At 39.3% G+C, this 21,106-nt stretch overlaps 1 protein-coding gene across 4 annotated transcripts in view; it reads left to right on the top strand.

Moving 5' to 3' along the window:
* Positions 1 to 251: 251 nt before the first annotated feature.
* Positions 252 to 21,106, top strand: part of myripb (myosin VIIA and Rab interacting protein b) — a 240,122-nt gene continuing 219,267 nt past the window's right edge. For 2 of the 4 annotated variants that reach the window (XM_058765740.1, XM_058765739.1), the window contains exons 1-2: positions 252 to 400; positions 10,896 to 11,089. In XM_058765740.1, coding sequence (XP_058621723.1) covers positions 10,980 to 11,089 — 110 coding nt within the window. In that variant the 5' untranslated portion in view covers positions 252 to 400; positions 10,896 to 10,979. Of the gene's footprint in view, positions 401 to 10,895; positions 11,102 to 21,106 lie in introns of those variants that run through there. The other 2 variants (XM_058765742.1, XM_058765743.1) reach the window with 2 other exon arrangements.

The following is a 21,106-nucleotide window of genomic DNA, read 5'->3' as shown; positions in this document are numbered from 1 at the left end:
TGGCTGAACACTACGCTGTGATTGGCTGATCAGCGGGATGCTCAGGTGCTGGAGGAGGATGCGAGCAGCCGCTGGATGTCACCATGTGTGCGAGGAGAGATAGCCACGCTGAGAGGGGAAAGAAAGCTGACTAATAAAGGGCTAATCAATTATTAGCCATTTAATTTACTCCTCAAACAGTAACTTAGCCGCTGCAAAATAAGCCGCTGTAAATAGACGCAAATCCTGTAAATCAGTTCGCACCAGTCGGCGCCCCGTAAGCTAAAGCGCGTGACTGAGTGTGTGCCTGCGTGGGAAATCACATATCACCGATCAATGGAAGTTAACCGAGCCAAACCCGCCTCGCTGTCAGTGCGTGGACGTCTGTAGCCTGCGGACACACCGCGGATGTTGATTTCGCGTAAGTTTGTGCAGATGTCACATTGATTCTGTATGGATATTATTGCATTAGCTGCTTGAATCGTTGATGAATGTGCAAAAGTTTGTGTGTGAATTTTACAATTGGTTAGTACAATGAGAGGATGAAGAGAGGTGAATGTTTATGTGACCTGCTTGCATATTGCAGTTATCGATTTCTACATATTATACATGCAAAGTGTGCTAGGTGCACCTGACACATTTAGTCCTCACCATATGGCAAGCTGTTTTAACATTCAGGTATTAAACAAACTAGTTTCTGTTTTATGTCATGAGTAGCCAACTTTAATAATCATTTTCAGTTTAACTAGTATCCCCCCCAAGGCAATACTGTTCTGTTTCGCTGGCTTCATCTTTCTGGTTGTGCCAGGCAGACTACAATAAACTTGTGTTGCAGCTGAGACAGGCACAAGTATGACTACTAAATTCACTGCCTGTTTAGGACCACTGTCAGAAGCGCCATTAGAAGTGTCACGATTCGCTGGGAGGAACGAGAGAGACGTGGAGAAACATTAAACAGTCTTTAATCTTGGACTCACAGGGGAAACTCCAAAACAGGAACACGGGAAACACACGACATCCAACAAGTAGACCCGAAAAACACTAACTGAACGGACTGGGGCTTATAAAGGCAGGGAAATCAGGGGAAAACAAGACACACCTGGAGCAAATTAACAATCAGACTGGGAGACAGAAACTGGGTCACAGGGAACACATGGGGAGCAAAAACACAACAAAACAGTCCAGGGGTGTGACATTACTCCCCCCTCCTGGAAGGTGCGTGGAACAACAGAGGGGGAAACAAAGGCCGAGGCTCAGGAGGAGGACAGACACCTGGGAGAGGGCCGGCTGACAGAGACCAGGGAGGTGATGAAGGAGGGAGGGGCCAGGGAGGAGACAGGAGGGATCCGGAGTAGGAGGCACCCAGCAGGATCCAGGCCCACGGTGGAGCCGACGGGGGGAGGAGCCATGGAGGAGGAGTGGCCGCCGACTCCAGGGGGCCGATCAACGGTGGCCGAGGCTGAGACGGAGAGCCGAAGAGCAAGGGTGATGGGGAGGATGGGGAGGATCCCGGGGTCCTAGGCGGAGCAGATGGTGCCGGCGACCGACGCAGAGGCGTGGATACGGGAGGCCGCAGTGGAGCCGGAGCGACAGAGGAGAAAGGAGGAGCCGAGGGGATGAAGGAGCCTGACGGAGCCGGAGGGACGAAGGGACGAGGCGAAGCCAGAGGAGTGGAGTCCCGAGGTGCAGGATGATCGACGCCAGACCAAGGCGGAGCCGAAGGGACGAGGGAGCCCGGCGGAGCTAGTGGACTACCGGGTCACGGTGGAGAGGAGGGAGCTAGGAGCCATGGTGGAGCTGACGGGTCAACGGGCAGAGGCGGAGTCCGGGCCTCGGAGGCAGGAGGCGGAGTTGAGGGAAACTCCAACCACGGCAACGCTGGAGGATGGTAGTCCCGCCGAGCTCGCACCGCATAGATGGTGGGCTGAGGGCGAACAGAGGGTAAACAAAACGGAAGGTACAAACAGAGGTTACTGTAATTTGGTCGGGTCTTCTGTCACGATTCGCTGGGAGGAATGAGAGAGCGTGGAGAAAGCGTTAAACAGTCTTTAATCTTGGACTCGCAGGGGAAACTCCAAAACAGGAACACGGGAAACACACGACATCCAACAAGTAGACCCGAAAAACACTAACTGAACGGACTGGGGCTTATAAAGGCAGGGAAATCAGGGGAAAACAAGACACACCTGGAGCAAATTAACAATCAGAATGGGAGACAGAAACTGGGTCACAGGGAACACATGGGGAGCAAAAACACAACAAAACAGTCCAGGGTGTGACATTACTCCCTCCTGGAAGGTGCGTGGAACAACAGAGGGGGAAACAAAGGCCGAGGCTCAGGAGGAGGACAGACACCTGGGAGAGGGCCGGCTGACAGAGACCAGGGAGGTGATGAAGGAGGGAGGGGCCAGGGAGGAGACAGGAGGGATCCGGAGTAGGAGGCACCCAGCAGGATCCAGGCCCACGGTGGAGCCGACGGGGGGAGGAGCCATGGAGGAGGAGTGGCCGCCGACTCCAGGGGCCGATCAACGGTGGCCGAGGCTGAGACGGAGAGCCAAGAGCAAGGGTGATGGGGAGGATGGGGAGGATCCCGGGGTCCTAGGCGGAGCAGATGGTGCCGGCGACCGGCGCGAGGCGTGGATACGGGAGGCCGCAGGGAGCCGGAGCGACAGAGGAGAAAGGAGGAGCCGAGGGGATGAAGGAGCCTGACGGAGCCGGAGGGACGAAGGGACGAGGCGAAGCCAGAGGAGTGGAGTCCCGAGGTGCAGGATGATCGACGCCAGACCAAGGCGGAGCCGAAGGGACGAGGGAGCCCGGCGGAGCTAGTGGACTACCGGGTCACGGTGGAGAGGAGGGAGCTAGGAGCCATGGTGGAGCTGACGGGTCAACGGGCAGAGGCGGAGTCCGGGCCTCGGAGGCAGGAGGCGGAGTTGAGGGAAACTCCAACCACGGCAACGCTGGAGGATGGTAGTCCCGCCGAGCTCGCACCGCATAGATGGTGGGCTGAGGGCGAACAGAGGGTAAACAAAACGGAAGGTACAAACAGAGGTTACTGTAATTTGGTCGGGTCTTCTGTCACGATTCGCTGGGAGGAATGAGAGAGACGTGGAGAAACGTTAAACAGTCTTTAATCTTGGACTCGCAGGGGAAACTCCAAAACAGGAACACGGGAAACACACAACATCCAACAAGTAGACCCGACAAACACTAACTGAACGGACTGGGGCTTATAAAGGCAGGGAAATCAGGGGAAAACAAGACACACCTGGAGCAAATTAACAATCAGAATGGGAGACAGAAACTGGGTCACAGGGAACACATGGGGAGCAAAAACACAACAAAACAGTCCAGGGGTGTGACAAGAAGAAGATGACGTACCGTTCACTGTCAAATAGGAATAGGCTTCATACATGTAGGCTAACACCAAATGCAATCATAATTTATTTTCTCATTATTATGAAATAAACATTTTAATAAACATTGGTGTATGGTTTGAATTACAATGAATGTGATGTTCGTTGTCGGACGTTTTATTTAGTGAATCACACAGGCTATTTTCCCTTATCAAAAGTGTGGGGGTCGACTGCTGTCTTTTCAAAACTATGTGAGTCATGACTGCCCTGTGTCAATGGTGTGCCTGCTAGCCACTATCCCAGTGACACTTACTAAAAGATTTTTGCCATTGAATTTGACTCAATCTGTAGTTCATATATAGAATATTCACTTCTGACTAATTTGTATTCAAAATATTGCTTGTACCTACAGTATTTCAGTTTTTACTAGTTGAATAGATACTAGTATGTCTTTATTGGACACTATTGTTTTCTTGTCCTATAATACATTTGTTAGCCTGATAGTAACATTTTTTTTTTAAATGTTACTAGTATTTCATATAGTATACAGTAACCATTTTGACTAATTGGTATACTGTACATGACAAGTAAAAAGCAGCTGTAGCTAATAAGTTACTAGAAATGGCACTAGTACTAGTTACTACTGGAATAAGAAATATGTATTAGTATCTGATTTCAATTTAGTATTAGTATTAGCAAACTGCACCAGAAACAGATGAAATTCATACTAGCCAGAATTGAGTAGCTGGTAAATCACCCACAAATCCTAATAGGATTAAATTGCAATTAAATAGTTCCTTGCCGCTATTGAGATTATGGCTTGTAGGAAAGGAATATGTACTAGTAACTAACATACTACAACCATACTAGATTCCAGTTACTGTTTAATTACTTGTTAGTTTGGAAGCTAAAGACACGCCGGTTCCACATGCATTTAACTAATTCACAACCATTAACAAAAGCACTTTATAACATTTTTTTTTTCTTTTTCTTCATTTCACTTCAGCTCTTAGCTTGCATGCTAATCTTGGCATTGTGTACTGCAAAACAGTGGCGTTTAAATTCTACAGAGGGGAATCCCCCCCCCCTCCCCGCGATTGTGCCCTAGCAATGTCGATTAGCCCCTACCCCTCCGGAGGTCTGTGCACGCCACTGCTGCAAATATCATTCTCTGTTATGACAAATTGCTTGTGATGTTGCTTTGAATAAAATTATGTGCTGAATGAATAAATGTAAGTATAGTTTTAATTAATAGCTAAATGGGTAGCACTTTATTTTACAGTACGTGTACTTCCCTGGTATATACATGGTAAATATGTTGTACCTACAGGCAAATGAGTGGTAACACAAGGTACTTACCTGAAGTGTACAGTATGTACATGGTAACAAATAAGAAACCCGGCTGTACTTAACAGTCGTACATGCATGGTAATTAGTTTGTACATACAGACAAGTGTGGCTAAGAACGGTCACTTACAGGGAGTGCCCGTACATGGCAACTAATTAGATACTTTACTGTACTTACTAATGTATACACATTACTAGTGTATACACATACACAAGCAAACTTCCTGATTAAACATTAAAGCACACTAGTGTGATAAACAGTGCAAATCTTTATAATTGTTTTTATCTCATATTGTGAATATTATTAATAAAAAAAAATGTTTTCACTCAAAAAATGAGGTACTTACTTTCGGATAAATGAGGCCTGCAATTAATCAGATGCAAATAGAAACACAAAACCAGTCCTAAATGAAAGAAAACAAGTTGACAAAAAGATTGAATCCAATATTTGGTGATAATATAGCATTATCAGAGATTTATAAGCAATTTTTGACCGGGAACACCACAAGTGTGAAATAAAACCCACAAAAAATTACGAAAATTCTAAAAAAAAAAAAATTCTGAGAAGTACTTGTACCCTGTGTGAACAAAGTCAGTAAGTTTGAGTCCAATGTGATAACATTAACTAGTATTTTCGGGAAAAATAAAATCTTCTCCGGGTCAGTTTGACCCGAACACAACCAGAGGGTTAACTAATTGGTCCAGTAAGGATTTTTGATGACGTACATTCCTAATAATTATATATGTAGACAGATTTTATTTTGGAATTATACAGTAACTACCGGACTCCTATTTGCACTTGCAACTCCTGATTGCCATGTGTCAAAATCCCTATTTAAAAGGACTGTGCCTTCTAAGTATTAACACTATGCAGTGCTGCACAGTTACTGCCGTGTTCCCAAACAACTTCCAAAGTTCCAAACTGCAATGGCACGTACCATCAATTACTCAATATGTACCTTGGTCCATGTTTATACACCCCAACTTGAGTCCAGCATAACTTATTCTGTACATTAACTAATAGGTACATACACTAGTACTTACATAGTAAGTATATGGAAATAGGAATCTAAAATAAAGTGCACCATTTTACATAAACATTACACAGAAATTACCAGTTCTTCAAACTTTGTAAGCACTGTTGTGGAGAGCAATTTAGCATTAACAGTCCTACACAAGCAAATCAAAAACAGTCCTCTTTTTATTAAGTAAGGTTAGGACTTACCAAGTACAGTACAGTACAAGTACAGTGTCTTGTTTTTTACCACATTTTTCTGTAGGTGCTACACATTTACCATGTACATATACAAGTATACCAAGTATCTAATTAGTTACCATGTACGGGCACTACCTGTAAGTGACCGTTCTTAGCCACACTTGTCTGTGCTACCGCTAAATGTTACTACAGCTTGCCATACTCACCCCCTTCTGATCACAGTGATGCTGGCTTCCTAGAGAGAGGGGTTGTTTTTTCATTCATTCATACTTTTTGCAGTATTGCAGTAGTATTTCACTTCATCTGTGTAAACCCCAGCTGACTACCCAGAGCTGTGTTTGCGGAGAATGCATTGTGTGAATGTAACATCTGTTTGTCACTTCATTCTGCCTCATGGTTGCGTTAGAGGTGGATAAAGACCACTCAATGAATCATCCTCTCCACATGCACTGAACCAACCTGCCTGCACAGCTGCTTTGATTAATTTATCATACATGACAGTGTATAATGACTGACTGATGCCTGCTGTTTTCACTGCATTGTTAAGACGTTAAACGTTTTTTATTATTAGTGCTGTTGTTAAGAAAGAGATTTGGTCACAAGAGCGGGGAGAATTTTTGACTTATTTCATCCAAAGATTGCATGTTGATATGTTTTCATAGCTGGTTAACCATTGCATTTGTGAAACTACCTTTTAAATAATTAATTAATTCTGACTGGCCAATCTCAGAATTTCGTGGTCAAATATTTTTATACTAAATTCATTTTTATTAAATTTTTAGATTTAATAGTTTTGTGTTTCTCAAATCAATATTTCCTGTCCATTTGTTCGTTCGTTCGTTCATTCATTCATTCATTTTATTAATTTATTATTATATTTATATATATTTTTTTTATTATATTCATTCATTCAGTCATCTTGTAATAAATGGCATAATGTGCAGTCAGCCATGCGTAATAGCAAAATAAACCTCTTCAGTGTGATACTAGACCTGCATTGGGGTTCATTTGTGGTTCATGTTAAGAAAATTACCAGCTGACTGTCAGTTATGTTGAACTGAAGAAGGTTTTAGATGATTATATTATATTTAATATTTTAAGTTAGTTTGACATGGTTTGTTGTATAGATAATGTTATTGATAGAACACATTGGTAAAAGGTTAGAACACCATTCTGCAGTTTTTTCTCAAGTGTTATTATTTTGAACGTTTGTTAGTCTAAAGTGATGATTAAAAGTGATGATTAAAATGTGGTGCTTTCCAGATAATGTACTCTTAAACAGATGTTTATGTTTGTATGTTATGTGCCTTGTATGCTTTTCAGATAAGTATATGCATTATGCCTAAAATTTAAATGGCCTTGTACTCAGAATGAGTTTTAAAATCATGGGAAACATTTTAAATTAATAGCACAATACCATGATGACTAAAGCGAGTGGCAGCTGGAATCCTATGATCCAACTCTTTTGTGTAGTGGGAAATTGCACTCAGGATATTTCGAGCAGCCCTGAATAATGATACTTGAATCAAACACTGCAGCATTTTGAGCTGAAATGGAGGCCAGTCTGACGGATTGGGGTAGTTACATTAGAGCCTAAAAGAGAATGTGTTTTCCTCCTCTCCCCAGTCCCATTATTCAGCACAGACAAATGACCCAAATGACACAGATAGAAAAGCAATTACTTCACACCAGGTTTCTTATTTGTAGGGTGAATGTATACCTGATTTCTTTCTAATAAAGTGGCAGACCGCTAGTCATGAAAGTGGGGTATTGCCATCAGCATAGGTGAGCTAAAAGTAGTTTATTTATGATTATGGCTATGTGTTAATTTAATGAATAAATAAACCCTCATGCTTTTATGGTTAACACTCTCTGAACAGTGATTAGTGGTGTTAGCTAAAGCCAACATTACAGTTGCTATTGCTATGTGTGCTACGGACATGAATGATATCTCAAATCATGTAGATTATATAAACAGTAAACCAGGTGACTCTTATATCTTCTTAAAAAAAAAAAAGTGCAGTTTTGAGGAAAGCGCATCTGTATTCTCGGCGTGAAGTGAAGTCTCGGCTCTAAACAGATAAGTACAAAACAACAAGGTCATGTTGAGTCATTGTGTATATATATTTACTGCGTCTGAGATGTCCACCAGGAATCTTGATTGTGACAGTAGCTTCTAGAACAAAGCACTTCCTGAGCTTGACCCACATATAACCTTCCACTGCTGAGCACAAGCTCCCCTGTGCTGTATTATTGCCCCTCAACCTGCACAATATTTTCATTTTTCATGTGAATAATTTTGTACACAAATTTACTTAATTAATTAATTTATAAATAAATACATACATACAATAATTTTTAATGGTTTTGACTACATTTTTTTAGATTACTAGCCTTGCATACTGTTAGCTGATTAGCCTGCTAACTTAGCGGAAATATTAAATTATTTTGTTTTATTTGTATTTGTTTGATCAGACATTACAAACATGGTCCTAGATAGAATCAACTCTACAGGCAAACCTAATCTCTATGGAACAATGTGTATAAACAAAATAAAAGCTGTGGTCACTACACATATACTGTATACAGTATATTAATAAGGCAATTTCTTCATGTCTTCATGACCAGAATAAGCTTCAACTTGAACCGGACTTTATACTGTCTTGTCAAATGTTTGTCTATATTATACTGTAAGACTGCTTCCTATTTCTCTCTCAATATATGTATAGTAATGCTGCCTTCACGTGCTATCCAAATTATCGTAAATACGAGTTTCCTTATCAGAAATTGGACGTGAACGGCCTCTCAAGTCATAGTTACTACTGGGAAATACGGAAATAATTCTGATACCAGAGTTTCCGAGTTGGGCGGGTCATAAACTTTAAATATGGTGGAGGTAACAACCATTGCTGCAGTCAACGCTGTTCTCACAACAACTACATCCCTTTGTCTTGTCGCTAAAGTAGTGTATTTATAGGCTATTATATAGATATGAAAGCATATTGTATGTTTTATAAGCAGTAAAATAAGCATGTATTTGACCAAAATTCCAGAATTGTCAGCAAACTGCATGTATAGCACGGTGAATGTTTATATGATTGTCAACCAATGGGATGCTACATTTTATTATTTCCGACATTAAAGCACTTGAATACGACAAGCTCGTAATCACGACTTCATAAGTGAGAAATAGGAAATGTCCGATAGCATGTGAAAGCAGCATCTAATGCAGCTGTCAGACTGCATTTTTTATTTATTTTATTTTTTTACTTTTTCTTTCTCGTGAAAGTCTTTCCAGGATCTCTGAACACAGAGATGGGTGATGAGTTTTGGGTGTTTGCATTAGAAATGATCCTTATGGATCTTTGATAATTGCTTAAATGCTGTCGAGAAAATAGTTAGTTGCCTATATGTCTAGTGTGTGTCTTTGTGTGTGTGTGTGTGAGAGGATTGTAAACAGGTGGAGTGTAATGTGATTGGTGGAGCTTAAAGGGCACAGCTGACTGAGTCATCACCCAGAGGCTGCATTTAACGTCATACACTCTCTCTCCTTCTCTTTGTCAGCATATCTCCCCCTTTCCTTCTCTGTAATACCATCTCTGTCTCTTCCTCTTATTGGCACACCTCCTTCCACACAATCTCCTCCTGTTTCCCATTTTATTTCATGGCTCTTCATCAATAAGTAGCTACAGTATCCCCCATTAATGTGCATCTCTAACAGTTTAGTAAGCAAAATAAACATCTATGTTTGATATGTCCTTTAAAATACTGGCTGATATATGGACATCCAATTTTTTAGTGCATAATTCTCTGAACCCCTTTATCTTATCTGTCTCTCTCTTACTTTTCACCTTTGGCGAGCCTATTCTGAAATGTCCACATCTCTTCCAGCCCCATGTAGGACCATAATAAGAGAAAGAGAAAGTGTGTGAGATCTTGGTCCACAGGTACAATTGACTGTAGCCTGGCTGAGCACATTAATGCAGCTCCAAATCCATGTGTGCATTGTACCGGTCTTATCTAGGCAGCCTGTTTGCTTGTTAAAGAGAACCAACTTGTTTTGCAGGAACTCTTTAGTATAAATGCATTTTATGGTTTTATGTTTGTACATTTATATCCATTTACGTGATCTCTCTGTGGAGAAATATTCATTTGCTATGCCATTTAAATCATGACTTTGTGATAAACATTTGCCATTGATTTCGGTATTTGTTTTGGTAGTTATTTTTATTTTTTTATTTTTTGTCAGATTATTGAAAAATACACTTTGAATACACACTTCCTGAGGTGCATTTGTATTTGAAAATGGCCTGGTTTGACCAACATGAATAAATACAAAAGTTTTTTTTTTTTTTCATTTCATTTACTGTTTAAAACAGATTATTTAAAACTGAAACCACAAAAATACACAGGAAAAAAAACAACAAAAAAACACTGGACTTTGTCAAAGTATAGACTTCCAAAAGCAACACATACTGAAAGTTTCACAGATGTAACTCAAAAAATAAATGTATTTTAAAGATTTGATGTCCCTGACCTACAAAAACTTTGCCAAATACAGTGGTTAGTTCTGCCTCATAAGTGCTCATTGTAGCAGTCTGGTACATTTTTAGACATGTTGTTCCAGAAGGTTGTTAAATTCATTTTATGAAATTCATATCTAATCAGATTAGACCTTGCCATTGAGAATTTGCTCCATCTGAGGCTGAGACTAAAAAGGAGAAGAAAAAGACAATTATAAGAAAGTGATGAATGAGGAGAGACAATGTTTCAAACTCAAAAAATCTTTTATTACTGTGCAGATTGGTCAGCCAGCTTTTAAGAGGTAACATGCTATGTTTGTGTATAAAATAAAGCCATTGTTTAAATGTGTGACCTTAATATTGGAATTTCAAATGTGTTATTGTGAAAGTCAATCCCTTTCAATCCCATGAAATCCAAGCATTTTTCAGTTTAGACAGAATGACTTATTGAATGACTATTTCTCTCTTATTTCTCAGTGACCTCCAGGCTTTATCTTCAAAGTCTTTAAGGACAACTATTTGCGATTCCAGCGACCTTTGACCCTTGACTCCAAAGCAGTGATGGGACGTAAACTGGACCTGTCTGGTCTGAGCAATGATGAAGCTGAGCATGTGCTTAGAGTTGTACAGAGAGACATGCACCTCCGTAAGAAGGAAGAGGAGAGGCTCAGGTAACAGCACGCGTGAGTGTGAGACATTAGTGAAGATTTAATTTGATTTCATTCGGCTGGCAGTTCTGAAGTCTTGAGTATTGATAATGGTGACTGTTATCATTTATTCTAATGCTAATTCAAAGATGGTGCCTCAAGATGTGTTGTTCCAGGTTTGACACCTTGCGGCCAGTAAAGTTTTTAAATGTTTTGAATTCAATTCAAATGTGTTTTTTTAAGAGCTACAATAGAGGGCTGAAGATTTTCAGTGAATAAGTACTTACATTTTGCTCTGTTTCTCACACAAAGCTATTGTTTTAGAACACTAAAAAATATATAAAATATAGTACATAAATCATATAGACTGCAATTATGGTACTTTTATGCTGCTCTTTGTCCTTTTTTTGAGCTTGACAGCTCAAGATGAAAAGGTAAGAACCTTTTGTGTTACATACTGTAAGTTGTCAAGTTTTTATCAAATGTAGATTTTTTTTTTTTTTTTGTAATTTGACATAATTTATGCAATTTAACAGAAGCTGACGCGAAAAGCTCAAAGATTCATATTTATGTGCAAATGATGATAGTGAGTGTGTGATGACCATCTCTTAATGTCATGTGAAATGCAATGTGAAAATCCATACACTATATTTCCATATACTCTTTTATGCTGTTTTATTATTGAGGTTGCTGGTCAACTACTTTTCTTTTTTTCTTTTGTCTTTTTGGTGCATTCAGCAACACTCTACAATTGTAGTGCACTCTGGAGAGAATAACTAATCACAGGGCTGTCACTGTGATGTATGGTATTTATGTTCTGAAGCTATATAACGTTGTTACTGCATTTCTTAGCTAGAATGCACATGTGCAACATGTTTGTCCTTACAGTGAAAATACAGTAAAAATGCAGTGAAAGTTTTGCTTTTTAAAGCAAGGCAGCACTTTAGTTTGGCAGTTGGCATGCCAAGAGATTTCCCTTGAGGCTTTGTTTCTGTCGGAACTCATTGGTATGGGTTGCGGGGTTAGATGGTTGGAGGGCAAAGGTTATGGATCTTGAGATTGCTCAGTGTTGTGAGCGTTTTGAGCATTGTCAGACATGACTCACTTTGGTCTTGATCTTTTTTTGGTGAGTCAACAGCATGTCATAGACTCTTTAAGGTAGTTTATAAAAATATAAAAATATATTTTCATGTCCAGTTTATTTACCGAGTGTTTCTCAATGGGGTTGTGTGAGCTAGCTGGCAGTGAAGAGTATAATCTGTCATTGAAGCACTTAAAATTTTGAATTGTGGCTTTCAATCTGACTCCAACTACACTGTGCAGTTAAATGTTTAAAAACAGCCTGAATTTGTCATAAAATAAAACATGTCATCATAAAAATGTTCCATCATCAGCCAAATACTGCAATACCAGCCCATGTGCAGAAAATGTTTTATTTAATTATTTTTTTTATTGTTTTGTTGAGTAGATTAGCCCACTAGAATGGCATTCCAGTGTACCAGTGTTAATTCATGTTCAGCTTAATTTCAGATGGATTTGTTCTTTATGTTATTGACTGTGATTATTGACACTCTCACAATCTCCAGCTGGAGTGCCCATGAGCTCCTCTAGTGGGCACTCTATCCTATACATTTACCACTCAATCCTGGACTAGGAAGTGATTACAGACATACCTGTTTCCCATTAGGAGTATTATTTATGTTGCACACACACACACGCACACTAAGTGTATCCTTGTTTCTCGTGTTTTCCTGTTGCCTTGCCTTGCCTTTGTGTTTTTGATTTTTGGATTGTTCCCTGGTTTGTGATCGTTTGCTGCCTGCCCTGACATCTGCCTGTTATTTGGATTACTCTTTTGTTTTGCCCTGGGTCATAGTTGTTTGCTGGTGTTTGACGCTGCCTGTTTCCACTACGCTCTTTAGTAAAGCTTGCAACTCTGTTGTCACACCGTCCATATCTTATTTTTCTTGATTTTTCTACTGAACATTTTGTATTTCTATAAGTTAAATAGAAACATAAAAAACAGAACGAATAAAAAGAAGACAAAAATAAGTATACTAAAGTTTACTAATTTAGTAATACTAAATTTTAGTTACTAAAAATAATGAAATTACTAAAACAAAATTTAAAATAAATAAATAAACAACATAAATTTTTAAATAAAACAGTAAATCAAAAAAATAATGGCTAATTAAATACTACTAATATGTACTAGTATGTAAATAATACTAAAATAACAGCAAGAAATAGTATACAATACTATCTTAGAATTCAGCCTCTTAAAATACTGTCTAGGTAGGCAGCTCAGAACACTTTTACAAAGTGAAAATGTCTGGACTGCTAAGCCATGGTTTAGATACTTGCCTTTATTGCAGTGATCCAGAATAATCCTCAGACACATGTTCTGTATTTCCAGTATCTTAGAAATAAGCAGACCTGACAAACATCTGAGAACTTTGTGCAAAATTACCATCTTTGAAAAAGGTCATGACCTTTGTCTTCAGCTGTAAAAAGCCAATCAGGCACCTGGTAGAGTTAGAGTGGCTCTGTGTCATCCTGAAAAGTGTTTGACTGTTGATCAAACACCAGCTGGCCCTTTTGAAAAACATAAGGATGCACACACACACACACACACACACACACACACACACACACACGTGCATGCACTCATTCATGCTGGGATGAGTGGTCTGATGTCCTTGTACTGTACATCAACAGAGGAGCTCTGTTTAAAAAAATAAATAAATAAATAAATAAAACTCAGGTGTGTGTTTAGACTCGAGCAATATTCAGAAGGTAATTCTTTCTCAGTGTGACGTCTGTAAAAGAATGTTTGAATGGCACTGGGATGAAATCCATGTATTTGGAAAGCAATTAATTCACAGGAAGACAAGGAGTAATGACATCATATTATTACTTTTAAATTTACTTTATACCTGTGATGGCAAAGCTGAATTTTCAGAAGCCATTACTGTATAGGTCTATAGTGTCACATGATCTTCATAAATTATTCTAATATGCTGATTTGGTGTTCAATAAACATTTCTTATTACTATCAGTGTTGAAAACAGTTGTGTTGCTTTCTATTTTTTGGAAACCGTGATGTGTTACCATTAGGGGTGTCAACGTTAACGTAGGAGTGTGCGATATGACGATTTTTGATCGTGGACGATAAAAATGTCTCCACGATCTGCTTTTGAAGAAATATCGTAGTATTGTGCTACAGCGCACATTCTATCAGCTGCAGTTCTTATTCCTCCGTCTCAATATACTGTACATTATTCGGATCTGCTTTAAAGCCTTGCCGGTTAAATGTTTTATCACGCGTTGGTCTGACGTGAGCTTTTTCTGAGCCCGTACACCCGAAGCACGCGTTATCTAAGTTATCTTGTGCACTAATACTGTCAAAACACACAAGGTTTATGTATAGACTCCGTTGCTTATGTCTAAAATGAGTAAGTAAACAGCTGAGAGAAAACGGATGCTTGCAGGTCTTAAAGGGGCAGTACTGAACATGCTGCCGACTGTCATTAAAGGGATAGTTCACCTTAAAATACACACCTGTATTAATTTTTTTCTTGTGCTGAACACAAAAGAAGATATTTTGAAGAATGAGGGTAACCAAATAGTATCTGGTCCACATTGACTTTTGATAGAAGGAAAAAAAAATACTATGGAATAAATCACTGGGGACCAGCAACTGTTTGGTTTTCCATGTTCCTCAAAATAGCATTTATGTTTAGCAGAAGAAACTCATTCAGGTTTAAAGAAACTTTTGAGTGAGTAAATGATGGTATAAATATAAAACACTTTTTATTTTGGGGTTAATTATTTCTTCAGTGTTAATAAAACACCAAAACACAAAGAGAAAAATCACTCACTACTCTTGACTGAAAAACGTTAATACAGTTGATTTAATAGGAATCAATCTATATAGTGTTTTATTTTTATATTTGTTGATTCAATTTCTCGAATGCTGCTGCTATATACACCTACTGTACCTGAAAATAAAACACTGTTTTATTTGTATAGTACGTGTATTTGTAATGTATATCTTTGTTCTCATTTTTTAATAACAAAGATAAAATAATGACAAAGATTTTTATCTTCGCCCACTTTGGCCTAAATATCCGCCATTCTTTTTTAATATTTTTGTTACCTTGAAAGGTTTTGTCTTTATAATAGGGAAATTAGTTTGGCTGTAATGCTCAGACAACTTGCAAAATAGTAAAACCAACATGACAAAGAATCGTGATAAAATCGTGAATCGTGATTTTTCTTAAAAATATCGTGATATAAAATTTTTGCCATATCGCCCACCCCTACGTTAACGCTTTAACGCATGCGATTAATCTAAAAATTTTAACGCGTTAATTTTATTTTAACGCAAATTAATCGTTTGATAAGGTTTGACCCCAACTTCTTGCTGTCATCGCAGCGCGGAAGGTCATCTATCTATCATTGTGTGGAAAAATTACAGAGCCGTGGGTTGCGTTTTTTTGGGCTACTTTTATAATGTACCAAGGTGTATATAGACAAATAAAAATAAAAATAGATCCTTTTACTAATGTGTATTATACCTGGAATGTATACCTGGCAACTTAAGAACGGAGAGGCGATTGTAACATCACAAACAACGTGAGTTTCAGCCAGAGCATACATTTTTAGGCTTTTACACAGCAGAAATAAACATGACAACAGCCACTATAGATTGTATTAGATAATAAACACACGATTACGATCGGATATTTGTATGTGATTTTCTTGATTAATTTCTATTAATCTCATAAATTGTCTTATGAAGCATGATGCTAATATTAGCTAATATTGAAGCGATGTGGCTTGGTAAATGTTTTATTGCCAGTATAAAGGCTGGTAATGGCTGAATAAATACAAAAGAATAATGATAAAAGAATAATAAGGATTATGTCTCATATCTGACGGAAGTGTGAAAGATTCTGTTTCCTTAAACTAGTTTGTCATGCATTTCTTTATTTCAACACATTTACAGGTCAATCCTAGTATTTTAAATTTGTGATTAATCATGATTAATCACAGTCCATGACTGTGATTAACGCGATTACATTTTTTAATCGATTGACAGCACAAGTTACCATTCAAATGTTTGGGGTAAGTAAGATTTTAAAAAGAAAAAGAAAAGAAATTAATACTTTTATCCAGCAAGGATGCATTAAATTAATCAAAAGTGACAGTAAAAACATTTAAAATTTTATGATTACAATTAGAAGGTTTACCTGATATCTTTTCATCAATCAATCCTGTAAAAAAGGTGTCAAAAATGTTTAATGAATTATAGTGGTCATGAACTGAGAAACCAAAATTCCTTTGATCTTTTGACATACTGTAAGAGGTCACTGTACTATAAAAACATCCTGTAAGTTTCAGAACTCAAACTTTCTCATTAGTCTAAAAACAGCTTATATTGAAGCCAGTCTGCCAAAATGACAGCTTGTGGAATGTACCACTCTATTATGTAATAGTGTGGGTAAACACCGCCTCCTGCTTCTACATCGCTGCCTGTTTTGCCCTGACCCACTGATTTTTGCATGTAGTGTATATAAAGAAAGGGGCGAACGCAGGTCTATGCGGAAACCAAATGATAAAGATGGCTAAGAAGACAAGACGCTGAGCAGTGCCAAGTTGTGGAAAACAGTCTTTGCATTGCCTTCCTTCTGGTCCCAACGTTAGGAAAGAGTGAATGAACTTTGATCTTGACCTTTTTTGGTGAGTCAACAGCATGTCATGGACACTTTAAGGGAGTATATAAAAATATAAAAATATATTTTCAAGTCCAGTTTATTTACTGAGTGTTTTTCAAACTACAACTACACTGCACAGTTAAATGTTTAAAAACCAGCCTGAATTTGTCATATATTACGTGTCATCATAAAAATGATCCATCATCATCCAAATTCTGCAATGCCAGCCCATGTTCAGAAAAGATTTTTATAGGGTTTTATTGTTTTGTTGAGAAAATTAGCCCACTAGAATAGCATTCCAGTTTACCAGTGTTAATTCATGTTCGGTTTAATTAGAGATGGATTTGATCTTTGTGTTATTGACTGTGGTTATTGACACTGTCACAATCTCCAGATGGAGTGCCCATGAGCTTCTCTAGTAAAAGCAGTAGTAGATAGAGATGATAAAATGAACAGGTAGCCAGTGTAAAGAGAATAGGTGATATATGATCCCTCTTTCTTGTGTTAGTCAGCAACTTTGCTGCAGCATTGTGTACCTGTTGAAGACGTGAAAGTGAAGACTGGCTTACACCCAGGTACAAAGCATTACAATAATCAAGACATGAAGTAATAAAAGCATGAATTACTTTCTCTAGATCACTAAAAGCTAAGACAGATTTTAATTTAGCGATATTTCACAGTTGAAAGAAACTAGGCCTATTCTTCACAACTGAATTATTTTGTCTGTCAAACTTTAACTCTGTGCCAAAAATGTTTTACATACGTATGCAAATTGGATGACAAAGAGCCGAGACTTGTTACTATATTTTTTGCATAGTTACTAAGGCCAAATATAATAATTTCTGTGGCTTTCTCATTTATATGAAGAAAGTTAGTATTCATCCACCATTTTAAACATTCAAGGAGTGATTTAACACATGTATCATCTCTAGACTTTATAGGCAAATACATCTGGGTGTTATCTGCATAAAAGTAGAGCCAAGAGGAAGCATATATAAAGAAAATAGCACATGGTCCTAAAATGGAACCTTGAGGGACCCCAAAGGTAATAGACACTATTGATGATAAAAAGCTTCCAATTTTAAAAGAAAAGGTTCTATTTTGAAGATAAGAGGCAAACCAACTTAGGGCAGTTCCTTGGATGCCCACATGACACTTTAAACATTCAATTAGGATAGTATGGTCAATCGTATCCAGTGGTGTTTAAAGTACCTGAAATCCATACTCAAGTAAAAGTACAGATACCTTACCAGAAAATGACTTTGGTAGAAGTTGAAGTCACCGTTTAGAATATTACTTGAGTAAAAGTCTTAAAGTATGTGATATTTATTGTACTTAAGTATTTTTTAAATCTTAAACGTACTTAAGTATTAAAAGTAAAAGTACAAGTAAATGCAAAATGGAAAAGAAGCAAATAAATGTATATATAAAAATGTTGATACACAGCTTGAGTAGCAAGATTGTGTTCAGTTTGAACTCTTTCTTCCATTTTGTATTTTTGGGTATGAATAAGAAGCACTTCATCCGGTACTTAGTGTCTTTCATTCCAACATAAGAAAACATTTCTGGAATCTGCATCTGAAATAGCATTTAGATGTATTTACACAATTTAATGTATCTCAGAGGGGACATGGATGCATTTAAACTGCAGTTACAGATGCATAAATAGGCCTAATGTTTTGTTTTTAACATAAAACATTGAATACTGATATTTAAAATAATTTAAGACATGAAAAAATTGTTAAAATGTGAAAATAAAACCGCCAGTATGTGGCAGCAAGCAGTGGTGGTTCTACATTAAATTACTCTCCGGCGAGACCCCTCTGAGCCCCCACATCCGAGAAAAAAAAAATATTGCAAAATATTTTGCACAAACAGCCATGTTTTACTATAACAATATACGTGTAAGACAAGCTTATATTTCTCAATTGCACAAATCCTTCAACAGAACATTTGAAAAACACAATTCTGCACAAAACAGTATAAGTTATCAGAACTTAAATAAATATACTCTATATACATAATAAGCACTCTGTTTATTTGGCACTCGACAATCCACAGATTTCCCATCCCCCAACACTGTCACTCACGACCAGAAGTGAAGACTAAACCAATTCACCACCACATAATCGTTTTGTATTACCTATTTTTATTAGCCATTTCACACAATTCAGAAAGAAACAAAAACGTGCGAATTATAGGCCTGTGTTTTAATATTATGAATGAAATGTGCGTTATTTGGAAGAAAGTCAAGGTGCTGTGATCTTTGTTTGGAACTATTTTCATTGGCAAAATGAGCAAAAACAAGCAATATTATGTCTAAAATGTAAGTCACTTATTGCTTTACTGAACTTGTATAAAATGATTATTAAATGTGTTATCATGCTTATATCTGCAGAAAAACGGTGCTCTTTGTGTAATATAGATTAAGTTAACAATATAAAATTAGCATAGAGAAGCATTTTTTATCTACAATTTAGAATGCCTGGAATGTTGAGTTTTAATAGACTAATAAATCAACGTGCGTGCACTCTGTATGTGATTTGGTGATATAGCCTACTTGATCATGTCAGATCGCACATCATTACAACAACACTTACCATATTATCGCAGAAGATATACTGTATATTGCACACCCCAGACTTGACTTGAGTGAAAAATGAATCATCGGTTGTGTGAGCACTTATTTTCACATGAGCAAAGGTGTTTTTATGAGTCTAACTTGCAAGCGCTAGAACACTGATTCGTCAAACCTGCTGTCCGTGTTCTTCTGACTTTGGCGGCTTTGGCGCTCGAGCACCACCTGTGGCTCAAGTGGACAGAAATCAAGGACGCAGACAAGGTCCCCTTCCTTGATGCCCCGATTTCCCCTAACAGCCTCTTTGGACCTGCGGTCGAAGGATTTGCTGAGCGCTTCACAGAGGCACAGAATTCGTCACAGGCCATGCAACACTTCCTGCCAAAGCACTCCAGCTCCGCAGCTGCTTCTAGTCGGCCTAAGCCTATGCCGAATCAGCAGCCCGCGAAGCCTGCACCTGCCGCCCCCGCCCCTCAACCTGCCAAGACTCAGCAGACGCGAGGGCGTTTCCGCTCAGCCAGATGCCACCCCTTTCCAAAGCGCCAGGGCCCCTGACCTAAGATAGCGTTGGACCCGGCGCCTCCGGCGTCTTCCTGATCTGCAGGACAGGAAGAGGAGAGGGCCAAGTCCCGCCACGGCCGGACCGCCCACCAAACAGCCTCTCTTAAACCTCTTTTCACCCCGTTCATCTCCGGGTGCAGAGGGAAATGTGTTTGTTGCAATTACAGGGCCCGTACAAGCGCCCAAGCAACCGCCTGCTGTGATAGTGGGAAAAATAAAACACAAACATTCTCAAAAAGAGAGCAAATTTCCTCTTCCGTTCCTCACGAGTGCCCTGCCCCCATGCAGCCGGTCACTCGAGTTCATCCAACCCCTTGCCACGTGGGCTGAGGCCTGGCAGGCCATCCCCGGAGTGTCAGAGTGGGTTATGGGGATAATAAAACAAGGTTATTCACTCCAATTCGCTCAAAGACCAGCGATTCAATTCAGCGGCGTGGTCTCCACCTCGGTGCAAAGCAAGAAAGCCCACGTTATACGCTCAGAGGTGATGACTCTGCTGGAAAAATAGCTATAGAAAGGGTTCCTCCAGCTCAGAGCGAGTCAGGCTTCTACAGCCGTTACTTCCTCGTCTCCAAAAAGGATGGCGGCTTCCGGCCCATCCTCGATCTCAGACGCCTGAATCACGCCCTCATGAGGAGGTCGTTCAGGATGATCACGCTGAAGCAGATCCTCTCGCAGATTTGCACTGGTTTTTTTCTCTGGACCTGAAGGACGCATACTTTCTCATCCAGATAGCCCCCCATCACAGACGATTCTTGAGATTCACCTTCGAGGGAGTGGCTTATCAGTACACGGTCCTTCCCTTTGGACTGTCCCTGGCCCCCCGCACTTTTATGAAGTGCATCTCTAACTGTGCGTTCACACCGCAGGCGGCGAGAGCGTCAAAGTGGCCGGAAGTCATTCATTTTCAATGTGAGCCGGCGGCAAGCAGCGGCAAGAGCGGCGCGGCGTGTCTTGGACGGCGAGAGCGTCGAGGAGAGTTGAAATCAGGTCAACTTTATGGTAATGAGCTATGACGCGGTTGGGCAGCAACCAATCGTAAAGTAGAAGTCCTCCGCTTGAGCGGAGTCCAGAGAACGCAGTCCAGTAAACTTTGGTTCCGACCACATTAGTTCCTAAGCATTTTCACGCTAGAACGCTTGTTTTTCAGCGGGAATGCAATTCATTTGCTCAAAACAACAC

The sequence above is a fragment of the Onychostoma macrolepis genome, chromosome 24 (genome assembly GCF_012432095.1).
Source record: "Onychostoma macrolepis isolate SWU-2019 chromosome 24, ASM1243209v1, whole genome shotgun sequence".
NCBI classification, from domain to species: domain Eukaryota; kingdom Metazoa; phylum Chordata; class Actinopteri; order Cypriniformes; family Cyprinidae; genus Onychostoma; species Onychostoma macrolepis.
Note: the sequence above shows the minus strand (reverse complement) of the source record. Positions and strands in the feature narration are given on the sequence as shown.